Here is a 17119-nt window from a genome sequence, read left to right on the forward strand (position 1 = left end):
GAAAATCTTTTATTAAAACTTGAAATCTAACATTAAAAAGGAAGTTGTTACTTTAAAGGGGGAATTAAGTGATCCAGATATGAAGCAGTTTGAATCAGGATTGGTAAATAGGTTTACGAAACATAAAAATGTGTAGCTACTGATTGCAAAGGCTCTGTTTCTCCCTGTGTGTACTTGACTTCATCAGTCCAGTTGCTGAGTGTTTTCAGAGACCCACTGCAGTAACTTTTGTTCTCACACATGCACTTTGAACTGCTGTTTTTATAGAACCTGAAATATTGTCCTGTACCTGGTCACATGTGTGTTGTGTAATGTTTGTTATAGAATAAACATTTCTCCAACATTTATTATTATCTATGGTGACAGCTTAAAGACTTTTTAGTTTTTTGTAAAGTATAGTGTGTATAGTATAGTAAAGTAAAGTATAGGGTATCTCTTAAAATAATTCTAAATTGTTCTGTTTTTACAAATAATTTTAAATCAGCATCACATGAACCCTAGAAAGCATGTATTTCAACCTCTTTGTAATATTTAAGTTTATGATTGACTTTTTTGTTTGTTTGTTTTGTTTCATGTTCAACTTTTGCTTCAAGGAACCTGAAAAGGAAGACAATGACTTAGAGGCTACTGGGGCTGATGAATATCTGCCCAACCTAGAAGATGATTTTGTGGTACATATAAAATTTAAATTTTTCTCAGTTTAACAATTTGGTCTTAAAAATTAGTGCATGTGTAGTAGTGATTTTCTCTCTTGTCATGTCTGGTAAGGTTTGATATAGATCTGATTGTTACCTGTGCAAAGCTTGCTCTATTCCCACCAGTGCTTAAAGAGTTCTATAGTTTAACTCCATTTTCAGTGCTGTATTCAAACATTTATACGTGTAACTGTAAGTACATAAAGCCCTTCACAGTCTTAGCACAAAGTTTATACATTATTCATACTTATTAGTACACATGGTTCTATATCCTGTGCTTCATTTTCAGAAAAACAGAGGCAGCAGTACATTATAAATGTACAATCCAGCAACATTAAAAGCAGTGAATTTTAATATCTCCCTTAGCTACAAGAGTTTTAAATTGTAGATTGTAACATTTTGTCGTATATGGGTGTCAGCTCACTTGCCTAGGCAGCCACGATCCTTCTTCTTGTCCCTAGGATTATGAAGACGACTTTGAGGTTTGTGATGGAGACGACGACAGCAACAATGAGCACGAAGCTAAAGAGAAAGCCGACGAGCTTCCTCTGGCCCAGAAAAGGGAAATACAGGAGATTCAAAAGGCGATCAGTGCAGAGAACGAAAGGGTTGGCGAGTTATCTTTGAAAATGTTTCAGAAGCAAGGTCGGGCAGAGAACACGAAGGAGCCCTGGGCAGGTATGCACAGGGACACTATAACTGGAAACATGGCCTGCGAGCTCTGGAGACAGCTATGGAGATGGGTAGGTTTTTACCCTTGATGCATCAGGTAGGTGCCGCCCAACTCCTGATGTCCTGATGTCCACCTGTGGCATGTGTGCTGAGGGTTGCTATGAACTGACCCAAGCTGTCTCCTATGTACAACCATATACAATATCCTGCACTGCTAGCAGCCTCTTATGCAGCCTGTAGGCATGTGGTCTTGTTCCCTTTAGTAATGTCCTCCTTGAATTCTCTCCAAGTACGAATTTTAATTTTCATAAAGGAAATTCCTTGGGAAAAGGTTCATATGCCTCCCGATGTTCTATAAGTGCCATCTCAGGCCTACTGACTGCCTCACAGGGCTGCTCTCTGTTTTGTAGAGTGTCCTTGGGCTTCTGTAGAGCTAGCAAGGCCTATCACCTGCTCCATGGAGCAAGTTTGCTAACATAGCCCAAGCTTTCTGCCAGTAAGATCTTGTAGCCCACAATAAATAAAGTTAATAGCAATTACTTACTGTAATGTAATAATACAACTGGAAGTCTGGAACAGTAATCAGCAATCACATTGTGTGCCTGTTGCAGAGATAGCAAGCTGTAGGGCAGTATGGATAGTTGGTGCTCTATAAGTTGATAGCTAGAAGTACTCCTCTGAGGCCTGGGCTAATGGGCCTAGCAGAAGGAAGGACCCAGTCTTTTACTGTTTGGATTGGTTTTGTACCATGGTACTCAGGTACTGGTACTGTGGACTCAGTGACGTGGCAGTGTGTCTACTTAGGCCTGTATAATATATCCATGAGCAACCTTGTCATTTCCTACCTTTATGCTTGGCAAGATGAATTGGTCACTCGTGCACACATTGCTCCCTAAAAAATAAGAACTATGATTTTTGGCTCCTCCGTATTAAGCTATTGCAAGGGGGCAGAAGAGATGGGTATGTACAGAGACAAAACCATGTTCTGTACTGTAGGCAGCAACTTGGAAGTTGTTTAATGGTGCTCATGGAGTTTTAGATCTCGGCTTTTAGCATTAGCTAGTTGTGTGACCTCGAGCACTATTCTAGTTTCCTTTCTGTTACTGTGATAAAATAGTGAGACTGTAAGCACCTTAGGGGAGGAGAGAATTTATTTGCTGTACATTTCCAGGTCACAGTCCATCACAGACCATACAAGTCAAGGTAGGAACAAGCAGGAGCTTGGAGCAGAAACCCTGGCAGCACGTTGCTTGCCTGCTTGCTGTCTGACTCACCATCAGGCTTATGCTCTCAGCTAGCGTCCTTGGCTAGCCCAGGGCTACTGGCTTGGGAGTGGTACCATCTATAGTGGGCTGAGCTCTTCTAGATCAGTTAAGATAGTCAAGCCAAGCCTTAACAGACATGTCCATAGATGAACCTGATAGACACAGTTATTGAATTGTGACTTTTTAAAGGTGATTCTAGGCTGTGTCAAGTTGACAGTAACTGCTAACTAGGACAGATAGTTACTTAACCATTCCGCTTTTGTGTTTCTGAGGGTAAGACCTCCTTAGATTGATAATTACATAAATTAATATAGATAGCGAGCTCAAAAGCAAGAGTGCTAGGCCACATTGGCCATGACTACCATTTAATCACCACATTTGTGGCAGATTGTATCCTGCTTGGCTAACCACAGCTGTCATATAATACTCTGCTGCATCCTGGAGTTTATTTGATTATAAGCTGATCATCTTACCTTTTTTTGTCACTATAGGAAACTGATAAATACCTTTTGTAGTGCATCAAAGTCAACCTTAGTGCCTGAAAAAGTTTTTTATAATGCCAGAGGGCATATCTCCATCTGTTGGTGAATTAGTGCCAAATGATGACCACTTCTAGAGGTGACAGCTGTGCCCCAGTATTTACATCTATGACTGTAAAGAACGAGTTGGGGGGCTGGAGAGGTGGCTCAGTGGTTAAGAGCACTGACTGCTCTTCCAGAGGTCCTGAGTTCTATTCCCAGTAACTACACGGTGTCTCACAGCCATCTGTAATCGGATCTGATGCCCCCTCATCTGGTGTGTCTGAAGACAGCAACAGTGTACTCATAAAAGTAAATCTTTAAAAATATTAAAAAAGAAAAAGACCGAGATGGGTTTGCTCACTTTAAAATCTGAGCAGTAATTCTCTCAAGATCTGTTTGAGCTTCGTAGTTGGCACACTGATGTCCATGGCATGCAGGCTTCCTAGTGCCAAGACTTGAACTGTGCTCTGGACCAGATACATGATCTGCTCCAAAATCACAGTCTCCACATCACTGGCTTTCCGTTCTGAGGGTCAGTGCAATATGTACATAGGCCTCAGAAGGTTTATAAAACCCCAAGATGGCGGGTCTATGTCTTGTTTAACACTCTTGTTAAACTCAAACACATGTCCCAAGAGGATTGGGGAGACAGGTTAATACACAGGTAAAATAAACATGTTGATAAGTAAAAACAGGAAACTTACAGGATCCCTTAGAGGAAAGTGGTGAATTGAGAGAGGATTGTTTCCACCAAGAAGAATAACCTAAGATGTTGTTTTTCTCCCAGCCCAATAATAAGGCCACCGTTCTTTGGAAATCTTGGTATGCTGATGAAATACATACCTACACTTTGACTTGTTAATCTCATTTTACATTTTAGCTAGTTTATCCAATCTTCATTTATAGAAAGTTTTGCTTTTTACCTATTTTGTACTTATGCACTACTTTTCTTCTAGTATATCATTCTCATTGTCTGTGGTTACCCAGCACCTACCCTGTTTTCCCCAGACAGTGGACTCCTGTAAGTGTAGGTAATTCCCAGCCCAGTAGGTAAACTGTGTTGTCTTCTATGTGCATCCTTAGGAGTAGATTTGTAAATTAGGCACAGGGAGAGGGTAGTGGGGAAGACTCACAGCAGTCTGCTGTGACCAAAGCTAGCTGGGCGTGGACTTTGCTTAGTTAGAATATTCCATGGTCCTCTGATTGCTCATCTTGTGTTGATGGGAGATGATGGAGTGATGATCTAAACTGAGACGAGTGACATGGGCACTGGGATAGAGCTAGGCTACGCCTGCATCTTCACACTTTGGGATGTAGCTTTACCTGGCACCTTTCAGAAGAGCCTGACTTCACTGCTGTTGAAGAGCTGTTTCAGGTGTTGCCCTTCCCTTCCCTGCAGGTGAGGGGGACCCTGCTTAAGCCTGCATTGTCTAAGTGATAGCTGAACAGATTATTTTTATTTTATGTACATGAGTATGCTGCATATATACGTATACACTGTATGTGTACCTGGTACTTTTGGAGGTTAGAAGAAGCTATCAGATTCCCCGGAGTTATGGACAGTTGCGAGCTGCCACGTGAGTGCTGGGAACTAAACCAGGTCCTGTGCAAGAGCAGCAAAGGCTAGAGCACTGCATGGTGTTTAGTCCCCTAAGTGCTTTCTGATGCTACACTGTGCAGTAGTTTGAGCACCTTTTCTGTTCTTGTCCCCCAACATGAGCATAGTGCCTTCTCCTCTTAACTAGGCCCCCATCATCTTCTGGTGTGGAAACTTTTCAGGTTAAGCTGCTGCAGCTAATGTACCATGAGTTTCTTGTTTTTACCATTGATCTTAGCAGCCTCAGGATTTTTTCTTTTCTTAAATTGAGAACAGTCACCTTTTTATTTCAAGGAAACTCCTTTAAATTTTTTATTAATTAATTAATTAATTTGTGTGCATTTGTGTGCACGTGTGTGAGAGTATGTGCTTGTAATTGTGTTCATGTTGGGGTCAAAGGACAACTTTCTGAAGTTCATCCTTCCATCTTGTGGGTTCTAGAGATCCACTAGGTTGTCAGGCTTGTAGTCAACTTCCTTTATTTGCTCTGCCATCCTGTGGTTCTAGAGGAAGGTACTAATGGTTCCTCTTTGGCCCATCCATATTGTTTTCCTGTCCTTTTAGGGCTAATTTAGGGCTCCTTGAGTATTAAGGGTTCTTGAGTTTCATGAAAATTGATATGACAACTGTGTCTGCAGGGCCAAGTGACTGAATTGGAGGGAGGGAGCACATACAGCCTGCCTGTACCAAACTATAGGATGGCTCATGTTGTAGATAGAACATTGTGAGATTTCATCAAGGTGTTCAGAACAGCATGCACTTCAATTCTTATCAACTGTTGACTTTGGAATTACTCATTAATAACTTTCAGACCACAATAGACTTTAGGTAAATGAAGTCTTAGAAAGTGAGACCACAGGTGAGGGTTTGCTTTTTTTTTCCAGAGAAAGTAGGATAATGATAGGAAACTATATTTTATGCATATATTTATACATATTTCTAAAATTCTTACTAGTGTGATTTCAATAAAATAAAAAATTTCAATAAAAATTGTCAAGTGTGATTGTTATATATGACTATAATTGTGGGTTTTTTTCCTTGAAGGAACTATTTCATTGTCACAAAATGGCTTTTTGTTCTTCTGCAGATGCAAATGATTCCACTTCTAGAACCCCTGTTTGTGGAATTTTTGTGGATTTTGCAACAGCTTCACATCGTCAGAAGAGCAGGAGTCAGGCCCTCAAGCAAAAGCAAGTGAATGAAGAGCTTGCCACGGGGTGTGTGGGTGTGTGTGTGTGTGTGTGTGTGTGTGTGTGTGTGTGTGTGTGTGTGTGTGTGTGTGTGTGTGTGTGTGTGTGTGTGCGTGTGGTGTGTGTGTGTGTGTGTGTGTGTGTGTGTGTGTGTGTGTGTGTGTGTGTGTGTGTGTGTGTGTGTGTGTGTGTGTGTGTGTGTGGGTGTGTGTGTGTGTGTGTGTGTGTGTGTGTGTGTGTGTGTGTGTGTGTGTGTGTGTGTGTGTGTGTGTGTGTGTGTGCGTGTGTGTGTGTGTGTGTGTGTGTGTGTGTGTGTGTGTGTGTGTGTGTGCGTGTGTGTGTGTGTGTGTGTGTGTGTGTGTGTGTGTGTGTGTGTGTGTGTGTGTGTGTGTGCGTGTGTGTGTGTGTGCGTGTGTGTGTGTGTGTGTGTGTGTGTGTGCGTGTGTGTGTGTGTGTGTGTGTGTGTGTGTGTGTGTGTGTGTGTGTGTGTGTGTGTGTGTGTGTGTGTGCGTGTGTGTGTGTGTGTGTGCGTGTGTGTGTGTGTGTGTGTGTGTGTGTGCGTGTGTGCGTGTGTGTGTGTGTGTGTGTGTGTGTGTGTGTGTGTGTGTGTGTGGAGACCCAGGGCCTTGTGTACTCTAGGCAAATGTTCTCCCATTGATCTAATCTTAGTTGTAGCTTTGTGTAAGTGCATATTAATGTACTGTTTGTCAACATAACCTTAAAACTAAAGTTTCCCATTTTCATTGTTGATTGATTGCTTAGGTAAATTATTTAGGGATTGAACCCAGTATTTTGTGTATTAGGCAAGCACTCTCCTACTGAGCTGTATTCCTATCTTGGTCAGTTCTTCTGCTACTACAATTCTTTGTGTTCATTGCTTAGTCTGATTAGTTTGCACCCTCTTGTGTACCAGGTGCTTCCTAGCTAATGACTTCAGTACATTCATGGCTGACTATTGTGGACTTAGCCCTGGAGCCCATGGGCTGTTTTGACTGCAGCAGAATCACAACCATCCATTTAGATGTCGGGTGGCAGATTGAGCTTGCTCCTGTTGCACTGTCACTCTGTGCTACTGGTCTCTTAAAATATAGGTAGAAGCTTCCACGACCCAACAATTCTGGTATTATGTATACCTGCAAAACTGTCATCATGTAAGTGATAACCAAGGTTTGCCACCTGCTCAAGCATTAATTAGAAACCTTTGAACTCCTTTCAACTATGGCTTTAGCCCTGAGTTCCTGGCCTGAGTGCCTGGATGGCTGAGTGTGAGGAAATACTAATGCAGTCAGCCCTATGTGGTGGAGAACCCTGGAGTACTCACCTCATAGCATTCTTTCAAATGAGTTAAAACTGATTCTGCAGTGACTTTTAAATTTGCCTTCCCACAAAGTCTATGATAGTGTGATCAGGCATACTGAACCATACTGGCTGGAGCCACAGAGAAATGGTACAGGCAAGGTGAGAAAAAAAAAAGAAAGTTTTTTTTTTTTTTTTTTTTTTTGGTCTTGCTTTTCCCCAGTCTTCCTCAGATGCACTGAGAATGACCAGCAATTCAATAGTAAAAAAAGTAATGCTGTTAGGACAGAAATGAATGTATTTTGTTAATAAGTCAGAAGCATGCATTCACACATGAAGGTCAATACTTCTCATATGGGATAGATGGAATGCTAAAACAACGACAGTGTTTGTGTCCGTTGATAGCATTAGCATAACATCTTGCCTATAACAACCTGACAGGACCTTTGCAGAGGCAGCTTTCTATGACAAATGCAGCTACCCAATGACAGACACTATTGAGCAGCATACAATTATCAGAACAACATTCTTTTTTGACTTGAATTTCAAAGTATTGGGATAGGACTTCAACCATTTTCTATGATGAACAGTTTGTATTGAAGAAAAAAAAAACAAAAATAAAAAAATCTTCAGCTAAAACTAACTAGGAAAGCCGAATCTAAAGCAACAGTAGTCACCACAAATCCTGAGGTGGTTGCATGAAAAACTAGTAGCTCAGACCACCAGGACCCAAAGGATCAAGTTCCCCAAGAGAAGCGTAGTGTGCTAATCCTGTGTTGCTGCTATATTCCTAGTCCAGGGACTGTAGGGGTTTGTTTCTCAAGTTGGCCAAGTCAGGTAGAAAGCAAGAGTAGGGAACTGGAACATTTGTCTATGACTGGAGAGATGGAAAATGAAGTTCAGGACTTTGAAGTAGGAGAGTCCTTGGTTAACACCCCAGACTTTTGTTGACGTTCCAAAGGTGTGTACATGCTAGGAAGAAAGGCAAGTTTGAAATGGATCTGACATCACAGAACATGGCACCGCGCCTCTGATCATCCCAGCAGGATCTGTTGAGTGTGGCCTATTTAGATTCTGATTGCCAGGAAGAAACTAAAAGGAAAACATCCAAAATTTCTACAAAATTTTCTATACAATGTCTAATATACAATAAATTACTAGTCATACCAGAATTTGGGATCATATAACTCAAACCAAGAGTGAAACACATCCATGTATGATCCTGAAAGCAAATCGTTAGTTCTGGATTTTAGAAATAAGATCTTAATAGCATGTGATTAATGTGTCTATAAGCAAATTAACAAGCAATGATTTGACCAGAACATTGAAATAAATGAGAACATCAAAAGAAATTTTAGCACTCTACTCCAAAAATATAATAATTAAAATTAAACTTGAATAGATGAGTTAGTTAGTTCAGTAAGTTTCAGAGGTGGCAGGATCAGTGAGTTGGAGAGAGGACAGTGGGAAGTTCACAATTTGAAGTAAAGATGGGGACAGATTTGAAAGTGACCCCAAAGTCACGACACAGAGTGAGGATCTTCTGCTCTGCTGTGTATAATGGGATCAGAGACTCCCGGAAAAGGGAGAGTAGAAGGACCAGGGAGGATTTTCAGAAATTGGTGAGTGTAAACAATTTCAAGGTTCAAGGAGCATAAATGTAGATGATAAAGACGGAGACAAACAAAAGTACAGTGAGAGAGCACCAGACAGCAAGGCTCCTAAAAACAGCCAGAGAGGCGGAGGCCTGCAGTGTGAAAGGTGGAGCAGACAGCTAAGTGGGAGGGCTTCAAAGGAAAATATAGGCCACAGTGACAGAGCGCTCCAAGTGCTGAGTGAAAATGTCCTTTAAAAATTCAAGTAAAAGATACATATTTTTTCAGACCTATAAACCCATGAGAATTCCTTGCTTACAGACCTATATTAAAACCAACAGGAATTTTTCAGGCAGAAGCAATTAATGCCAGATAAAAACATGGACTCCTAAAGGAGGGAATGACAAAACAAACAAACAAACCCACAAAAAAGTAAGTTTATGAACCAATAGAAATCAGCACTGACTGCTAAAACGACTGTAGTATCTTATGGAAATTGACATTATATAGAAATAATTTCTTCACTTTTTAGCCCAAGAATTGGAGAGGTAAATAGCACAATAAGTAGATGGATATGAGGTTATATCTTAGTATATACTCTTAGGGTAAGAGTATATGTTGAAATATTCAGGGTGCCCACTCAAAGAGAATGGGAAGGAAGTAAAGGGAATAAAGAGGATAATCAAAGCACAGGAGCAATCTAATTTTGAGCAAGAAGAGAAAAATGAAAGAACAGAGGATGTAAAGGAAAATGAAAAACAGAAATATGGTAAAGTAATCTGAAGTGTGTTGGTAATGTCACTAAATGCTGGTAGACTTTAAAATTCTATAAAAGGCACAGATTTTACAACTGGAAAAATAGTATTTTTTAGGAAAGAAACTTTTCATGCCAGACACAGAAAGGTTAAAGGTATGGGAAAAGCTATGTCAAGCAAACATTAACCAAAATAATGCCCATGTCAGACAAACATAAGAATGTGAAGGCCGCTGTCGAGTTACATCATAATGATAGGAGGGCAAGCTGAACTGAGCCTGGCACTTCTTACCCGTGCATCCCACAGGAGTGCGACATGGCTTGCAAGCATCAGAGATTGAGCCGAACCCAAAGCAGAAATACTGTCCACAAATACAGTAAAAGATTTTAAAAAATAATCTTCTTAGATTAATGTATTTTGTTTTTTATGTGTATTAGTGTGTTGCTCACAAGAACTCCTGGTCCATGGAAGTCAGGAGAGGGTGTTAGAGTTTGGACAGTTGTGAGCTACCATGTTAGTACTGGGAATTGACCTTGGGTCCTCTGCAAGAAAAACAAATTTTCATAATCACCGAGCCATTTCTCCAGCCCACAGTCAGAGATTTTTCTTTTAAACACACTTCTATTGTTGGTGATAGAAATTTAGTGCAAAAATACAGTAGACTTTTATAACATTTAAACAGTCTTTTATCAATGGGCCAAAGTGATGTAGACTATCTTTGACCATAATGGAATTAAGCTCCAAATCAAGAAAAAGTCAATTAGAAAATTGTCAGAAGTTGGGAAATTACACTTCTTGGTGAACCATAAGAAAAAGAAGAAATTAGGAGAGAATCTACAAAATCTCTCTCCCTCTCCCTCTCCCCTCCCCTCTCCCCTCCCCCTCTCCCTCTCCCTCCCCTCTCCCCTCTCTCTTTCTTCTTTTCTCTCCCTCCCCCCTCTCCCTTTAAAGATTTACTTGTTTATTTTGTGTATGTGTCTTCTATCTGCAATATGCCTGCATGCTGGAAGAGGGCATCAGATTCCAATATAGATGATTGTGAGCCACCATGTAGTCATTGGGAATTGACCTTGGGTCCTCTGGAAGGACAGATAGTTCTCTTAACCACTGACCTATCTCTCCAGCCTGAGAATTAAAGTTTTCCCTCTTGGGTGCTGCTGCTCAGACTCAGGACTGTGAGTCCTAGCAGTCACCCTGAGCCACTCCCAGGCCTACATGCTGCTTTCAACAGTGACAATAAGACCTCCTCCTGGGGGATGTGATGCATCTACTCCAGCAGAAACACATCGGGAATGAAAAAGGTCTTAGAGGTCCAAACAGGCAGGCCGAGAGCCTGGGGAAGGGCAGAAGTTAATTAGAAATTATAATGGAATGAAATAAAGGGTAAGAACAAAAAATGCGTGAGATTGAAAATATATAAAGTATCTCAAAAGGGTATCCAAATTATGAGAAAACAGGAAAATCCATAGCATGGCTCCATTTAGGTCAGAAAGTCTGATATCAAAGGGAATGGGTGGATCCTTAAATCCAGTGTCCAAATGCTCAAGAGTCCGGCGTTCTGATGCTCAGAGGCAGAGGAGGATGTTGACTCCTGAATGGGAAGCAAGAATCCGGACTTTGAATCCAGACTTTGTGTGCCTTTTGTTGTACCTGAACCTCCAGCCTTTGGGTTACACAGCCTTACTGTGGGCAGAAAGACTGCAGTCATCTCAAAAACTCAGATGTCAGTGCCCCAGACACCGTCCCAGACACTGCAGGGCAGCCCAGACAGCCTCGTCAAATGATGACCCTTTGGATGTCTACCTCAGCAGAGACGCAGACTCATGTTTTCTGATATGTCAAGGATTACAAGGCTTCATTAGCTACCTTAGTATCCCTAAATCTAGTCATCTATTACACAGTGACAGCCAAAATGAGTAACACCTAAGAATTAGGAACACAAGGTTGGGTTAACATCACTTTATGTCATCCATCATCTTACCAGAACAGCAAATACATATAACAGCACAACACAGTCAGCACTCAGTGCAGTTAGTTGTAGCAAATTAGAACTGAGTGGAATTCCACCCAATAAAAATATTTTTATAAGAATTCAACAAGTATTTTTTTTTTATTAACTTGAGTATTTCTTACATACATTTCGAGTGTTATTCCCTTTCCCGGTTTCTGGGCAAACATCCCCCTCCCCCCTCCCTTTCCTTATGGGTGTTCCCCTCCCCACCCTCCCCCCATTACCGCCCTCCCCCCAACAGTCTAGTTCACTGGGGGTTCAGTCTTAGCAGGACCCAGGGCTTCCCCTTCCACTGGTGCTCTTACTCAGTCAACAAGTATTTTTATATGTTCTGCTGAAGCTTTTCAGTTCTAAAGATGAGTATGGAATCCAACATTTTACTTCAGTCTAACCAGATAAAAATGAATAAATAAATTTATATGTATTGGGGAAAAAGTCTGTTTTATTAATTACATGATTATATATGTAGAATTTTAAAATATATATCTAAAACTAGAATAATAAGTATGAATAATGAGTGAATTTAACAAAGATATTGCATAAAACTTTTTGGCAGTTGTATTTCTCTATACTAGCCATTAAATTTTCACCTATTAATAGGACTGAGATAAACATGATTACATCCACAGAGAAATGTAGTACATATTATTGAGTCTTAGGAAACAAAAAAAGTGCCTTTCTATTATAAACCCAATAAGGATGTGTGAATTCATACCTTTCAGAAAGCTGATTCTGAAAGTTACATAGAAATACTAGACTTAAGAGTAGTGAAGACATTACTGAAGGAGAGAAACAATTAGAGGCTTTCTAACCCAGATGCCAAAGTTAGTTACGAAACCCAGTTATCATGCTGTATTCTTAGCACAAGAACTCAAGCTGACTAAGTACAGAGCGGGGAGCGTCAGCCTTGGGCACACTGACATTGACTGTGTTATGGCTGTTGGGCAGTAGGAAAAGGATGGTTTTCTGTGGCTAATGCTGGAGCAGCTAGATAAATGCGTGGAAATAGGAAGGTGAGGCCTGTCTTGGGCCACCTATACAGGGAGAAGGTATGGACAGCCATGGAGTGTGGAATGTTCTGTGGCAGGAAATCTTGAGGCAAGATTGAAGGGAGTGAGTAGAAAGTTTCAGGATGATGGCCAGAGAATCAGATGATGTAAAAGTGACAGTGGTTGAGAGGTCTCTGAGTGGAGGAGGAAGGGAGAGGATTCACGTAAGAACAAATGACATATTAATATTGTGAGTCTGGGAGGATCACTCACCTATCCATACGTATTGAGTACCAGTCAGCTGGAGTACTGGTAAGAGGAAGAGAGAGAACCCTGTTCCTGCTCAGCTTACATCAGATTGGTGGGAGGCGATACTTACATCGAATCCAGGGCCATCGCCTTTAGACCGAAACCAATATAAACAGGAAAGAAGACTGTGAGGCAAGAGGACACCTAGTGTCTGGGGCTACTGGTGTCAGGAACTTGTTTCCTGTGGGAATAGGCCGCTGTAGCTAGGAGAACGTGGGCTGAAAACCTGGCTATCACAGTGCCCGATAGTACAGAAATGCCTTCCTACTAGCCAAAACAATATATCATGAAAAAAGTGAATTGCTGGTCATGGAAATTGTAGTATGCAACTCTTGTAACCTTATCAGCCTCAGTGCACTGCAAAGGACCACCACACTTGGTTCCTGATATGCTCCCGCCATGACTTGGTGACTGTTTTTATTTGTGCTTGTTTTTTCTTTTCTAGGGCTCTAATGTAGGGTCTTGTGTAAGTTTAGAAAACATTTGGTCACTGAGTTGCACCCTCAACTCCTGTTTAATTATTTAAGATAATTATTGAATACTTTAGATTCATCTTATTTACTTACATGTGACCCTAAAATATACCCTCTTGCCAGTCCTTGAGTCTGCTATTCAACTGAATTTTTGTTTCCAATCTGTTTTAAAGGACACGAAGTACAAAACTGCTCCGGCTTATTGACTTAGACTTTTCCTTCACCTTTTCTCTCTTGGACCTACCACCAGTAAATGAATATGACATGTACATTAGGAACTTTGGGAAAAAAAATACCAAGCAGGTTAGTAAAAGATGTGTTATCTAAGTGATAAAATGAAAGTATAGTATAAATGTGTGTGCATATGTCTGTCTACGCATTAGAATTGAAATGGCCTCTGAAGGCAGTAGTCAGGAGAACGTGTGTGCTTCATATTGGTACTTATAAACTCAAAGGATGTAAAGTCTAAGATAGCCCTCTTGGGCCATGATGAAAAATGATTGGTACAGAAGACAGGTGCCTTAGTTTCTTTTATGTTCTGAAAAAAAAAAGGGGGGTTGGGGGTTTAGCTCAGTGGTAGAGCGCTTGCCTAGGAAGCGCAAGGCCCTGGGTTCGGTCCCCAGCTCCGGAAAAAAAAAAAAAGAACCAAAAAAAAAAAAAATACCCTGACAAAAGCATCTTAGAGGGGAAAGAATTTTTGCTCACGAGTCTGGGTTACAGCCCATCTTAGCAGGCAGATCTGAGCAGCAGGAGCTGAGAGAATTAGTCACGTTGCATCTGCACTCAGAAGAGCAGAGTGAGGGCTGTGTGCAGTCGGGCTGAGTTCATTTTCTCTGATTATTTTTATACAATTCAGAACCCAAACCCAGGGAATTGTGTCAACTGATTTTAGGCAGGATTTTCCCACATCAGTTAATGTTTGAAAGTCCCCCACAGGCCAACCTATTACAACACCAAGGATACTTTAAGTTTTAAAATGTTATTAGCTTTTTAAAACTATAGTTTCTTTTATTTTCAGTAATGGCAAATTGATCTGAAATTGAAACAGATGTTAATTCTTAGCTACTTTTGTCTCTAAGGCATATGTTCAGTATAATGAAGATAATGTTGAGAGAGACGTTCAGACTGAAGATATAGAAACCAGGGAAGTATGGACCCAACACCCAGGAGAAGGCACTGTTGTATCTGGAGGTAACTGGTTGAGTGTCTACTCTGTTTACAGTATGTTTTGATTTGTTTTGTTTTTATGTAACTACTTTTACCCCTGTGTTCTTTTTGATGAGGTCATTAGTATATGACCGTGGAAGTACCCTTTCAATATTCCTTTGAAAAAGCAAATTAGCTCATGAATGAGATCAGAGCTATTGAATCACAGAGCATCGGCCTGAACCCTGGTCTGATCCCTGAGCAGGATTTGTCATGCAGTGGGGAAGATACTGTACTCCGAATACTCACCATCTAACTTCACCGTCCACCTGCAGGACAGACTCTGCTCTGAGGCTGGCACGGTTTATTCTCATCAGTGTGTTTTCATTTTTAAGTGCAGTTTGAAGATGTGTTCTGTCCATGCAGTTCAGCAGTCTCTAAGACACAGGCATCTGCAGCTGCTCACATAGAACTGTTAGCTGTTTTTTTTTTTTTTTTTTTAAAGGAATTGTCTTTATATGGCAAGGAATGGCCTCACCGTCAGAAAGCTCCAGGGCTGGTTCCTCTACTGCAGGCGCCCCAGCCATGAGGGTTGCAGATTGACCTGTAACCTTGAACTCACCAAACACACTGGTTCATTTTGCTGCATTCCTCATGACAGTTGGAGAGGACTCAGCTTCTGAACTCACTGTAGAACAGTGTGAAACTGGGAAACGGTCACAAGGAGAGGGACAGATGCAGTGCTCTGGGTTTTCTTCTGGGTTCTCTGTGTCTGTGGTGTTAATGCTGGGATTTGAAAAGCTTAACTGTTTTGGAGTTGACTTCATTGACTTAATAAACCTGTATTTCAGGTAGCGAAGAAAAGGACTTCTCTGATGTCACAGTCGTACCGAAGATTGACACCCCGAGGTTGTCTAACTTTCTCCGGGCAGCATGCCAGGTACTTTCTGTGTTGTGTGTCCTCTTCTAGGTATTAGTGCTCAGGGTTCATTGTATTGTCCGTGTGGCCTAAAATTAGTTCTTTTTTCTCAAGTATTATTTGCTTTCAGATGACCAGTAATACATTCATTAAATGCTTTTATGCACAGTGACACTAGGTAAATATAGATCATTGAAAATTCTGTGGTTTTGGGTTCTCTAATTTCCTACAGCTGAAGATAATAATAAACTCTTAAGCCAAGTGTGTTGAGCTGGTGAAGCGAGTGTAGACCTGTACAGTGTTTATAAGTAATACACGACTGGCTGTGGAAAATGTCAAAGGACACAACTGTGAGGCTCCAAGGACCACAGCAGACCTCGCCTCACCTGACTTCGTATTCACTCTCTCTTCATAATTTACCTGGCTATTGTGGAACTCACCCTAATCATCATAACTTTCACTCTATATTTCAGTATAAATTTTTAAAAGAAAAATATCTTTTGTTGATGTAAAAAAAAGTGTCTCAAAAGCCAAATATGAGTGACTTTGGCCTGGGCACATGAATTTAGGTTGCCCTAAATACCATGTTTCTACATGGTAAACATTTCCACTAAGTTTTTAGTTACAGATCAAGAGAGAATCTTAAATCAAAGCACTTTTCAGATACGTTGTGAGAACAGTAGGTAGGAGGGCTACAGCAATGTGAGAAAGTCTGTCCCGGAGGCCACGGACACTGCCTGATAACACTCTTAGTCATAAGGACAAGCAGAAAGGCTTTCAGGAGGCCAGAAGACAGCCTAAGATGATTTGTTTGTGGACTTGTAATATTACAACTCTCCACAATCACAAAGTTCTTTAACATAGGTGTGACCTAGTAACATTGGTAATTTCTAATAAAGATGTGAAGTTGATTTGTAATCTCTGTGTTGTCTCAAACTTTTCATATAAACTTAGAATTTAAATATGGACAGACATAAACAGCCTAATAATGTTAAACCTTGACAGACTGATGTGGATCAGGCCTGTTTATCAGACTGTTATGACTATCTGCCAGTTACTTTGTTTGCCCCAGTGTCACAGATATACAGGAGTGTGTGATTTAGAAATAGGATTAGGCTTGGCATATTTGTTATTATCATTAGATCCTGCTTTAGTATAAAGTTTTAGTAAGAAGAGAATCCTCAGTGCAGTGCAGTGAAAAGGGAGCTGAGCTGGACACCAGGCAGTGACGGGGACGAGTATGGGAGCCTGCTGCAGCCCTGCTCTCATGGCTTCTGTGCACGGCATGTCCCTGTCCAACCCAAATGCAATCCTGCCAGTCCTTGAGTCGTATCTCCTGCTTCCTTGCACCATTTCTGCTAACTCTTAAGTGTCTGTGTGTCCTAGAGAGGATCTAGTTAGAGCCATTGCAGATATTTAATGCTGCCTTAGGTTCGGTGCGTGACTGTCGCCTGTGTTTCTCCTTAGCACCTTGTTTGCTTGACGGTGTTAGATGTCCACGCTGCCTCCTCCTCTAAAATTTTAATTGTATTTAGTGAAGGAAACAACATGTAATATGAGATAATGGCATACTGTGACATTAGTTTGGTATTACTATGCAAAGATATATATATTTAAAAAGTTATAGTGTGGTGGAGCCAAGCTATTTGTAGAAATGCAATCTACAAAAGGTAATTTTTTTTTTTT

The 17119-nt window shown here is 40.8% G+C and overlaps 1 protein-coding gene across 5 annotated transcripts in view; it reads left to right on the plus strand.

Moving 5' to 3' along the window:
- Positions 1–16573, plus strand: part of LOC116905405 (WD repeat-containing protein 60-like) — a 29311-nt gene extending 12738 nt beyond the window's left edge. For all 5 annotated transcript variants that reach the window (XM_032908365.1, XM_032908366.1, XM_032908363.1 and 2 more), the window contains 6 exons: positions 594–671; positions 1157–1373; positions 5838–5940; positions 13542–13671; positions 14448–14559; positions 15366–16573. In XM_032908365.1, coding sequence (XP_032764256.1) covers positions 594–671; positions 1157–1373; positions 5838–5940; positions 13542–13671; positions 14448–14559; positions 15366–15484 — 759 coding nt within the window. In that variant the 3' untranslated portion in view covers positions 15485–16573. The remainder of the gene's footprint in view (positions 1–593; positions 672–1156; positions 1374–5837; positions 5941–13541; positions 13672–14447; positions 14560–15365) is intronic.
- The last annotated feature ends 546 nt before the right edge of the window (positions 16574–17119 follow it).

Source organism: Rattus rattus, chromosome 7 (genome assembly GCF_011064425.1).
Source record: "Rattus rattus isolate New Zealand chromosome 7, Rrattus_CSIRO_v1, whole genome shotgun sequence".
In the NCBI taxonomy this organism is placed as follows: Eukaryota; Metazoa; Chordata; class Mammalia; order Rodentia; family Muridae; genus Rattus; species Rattus rattus.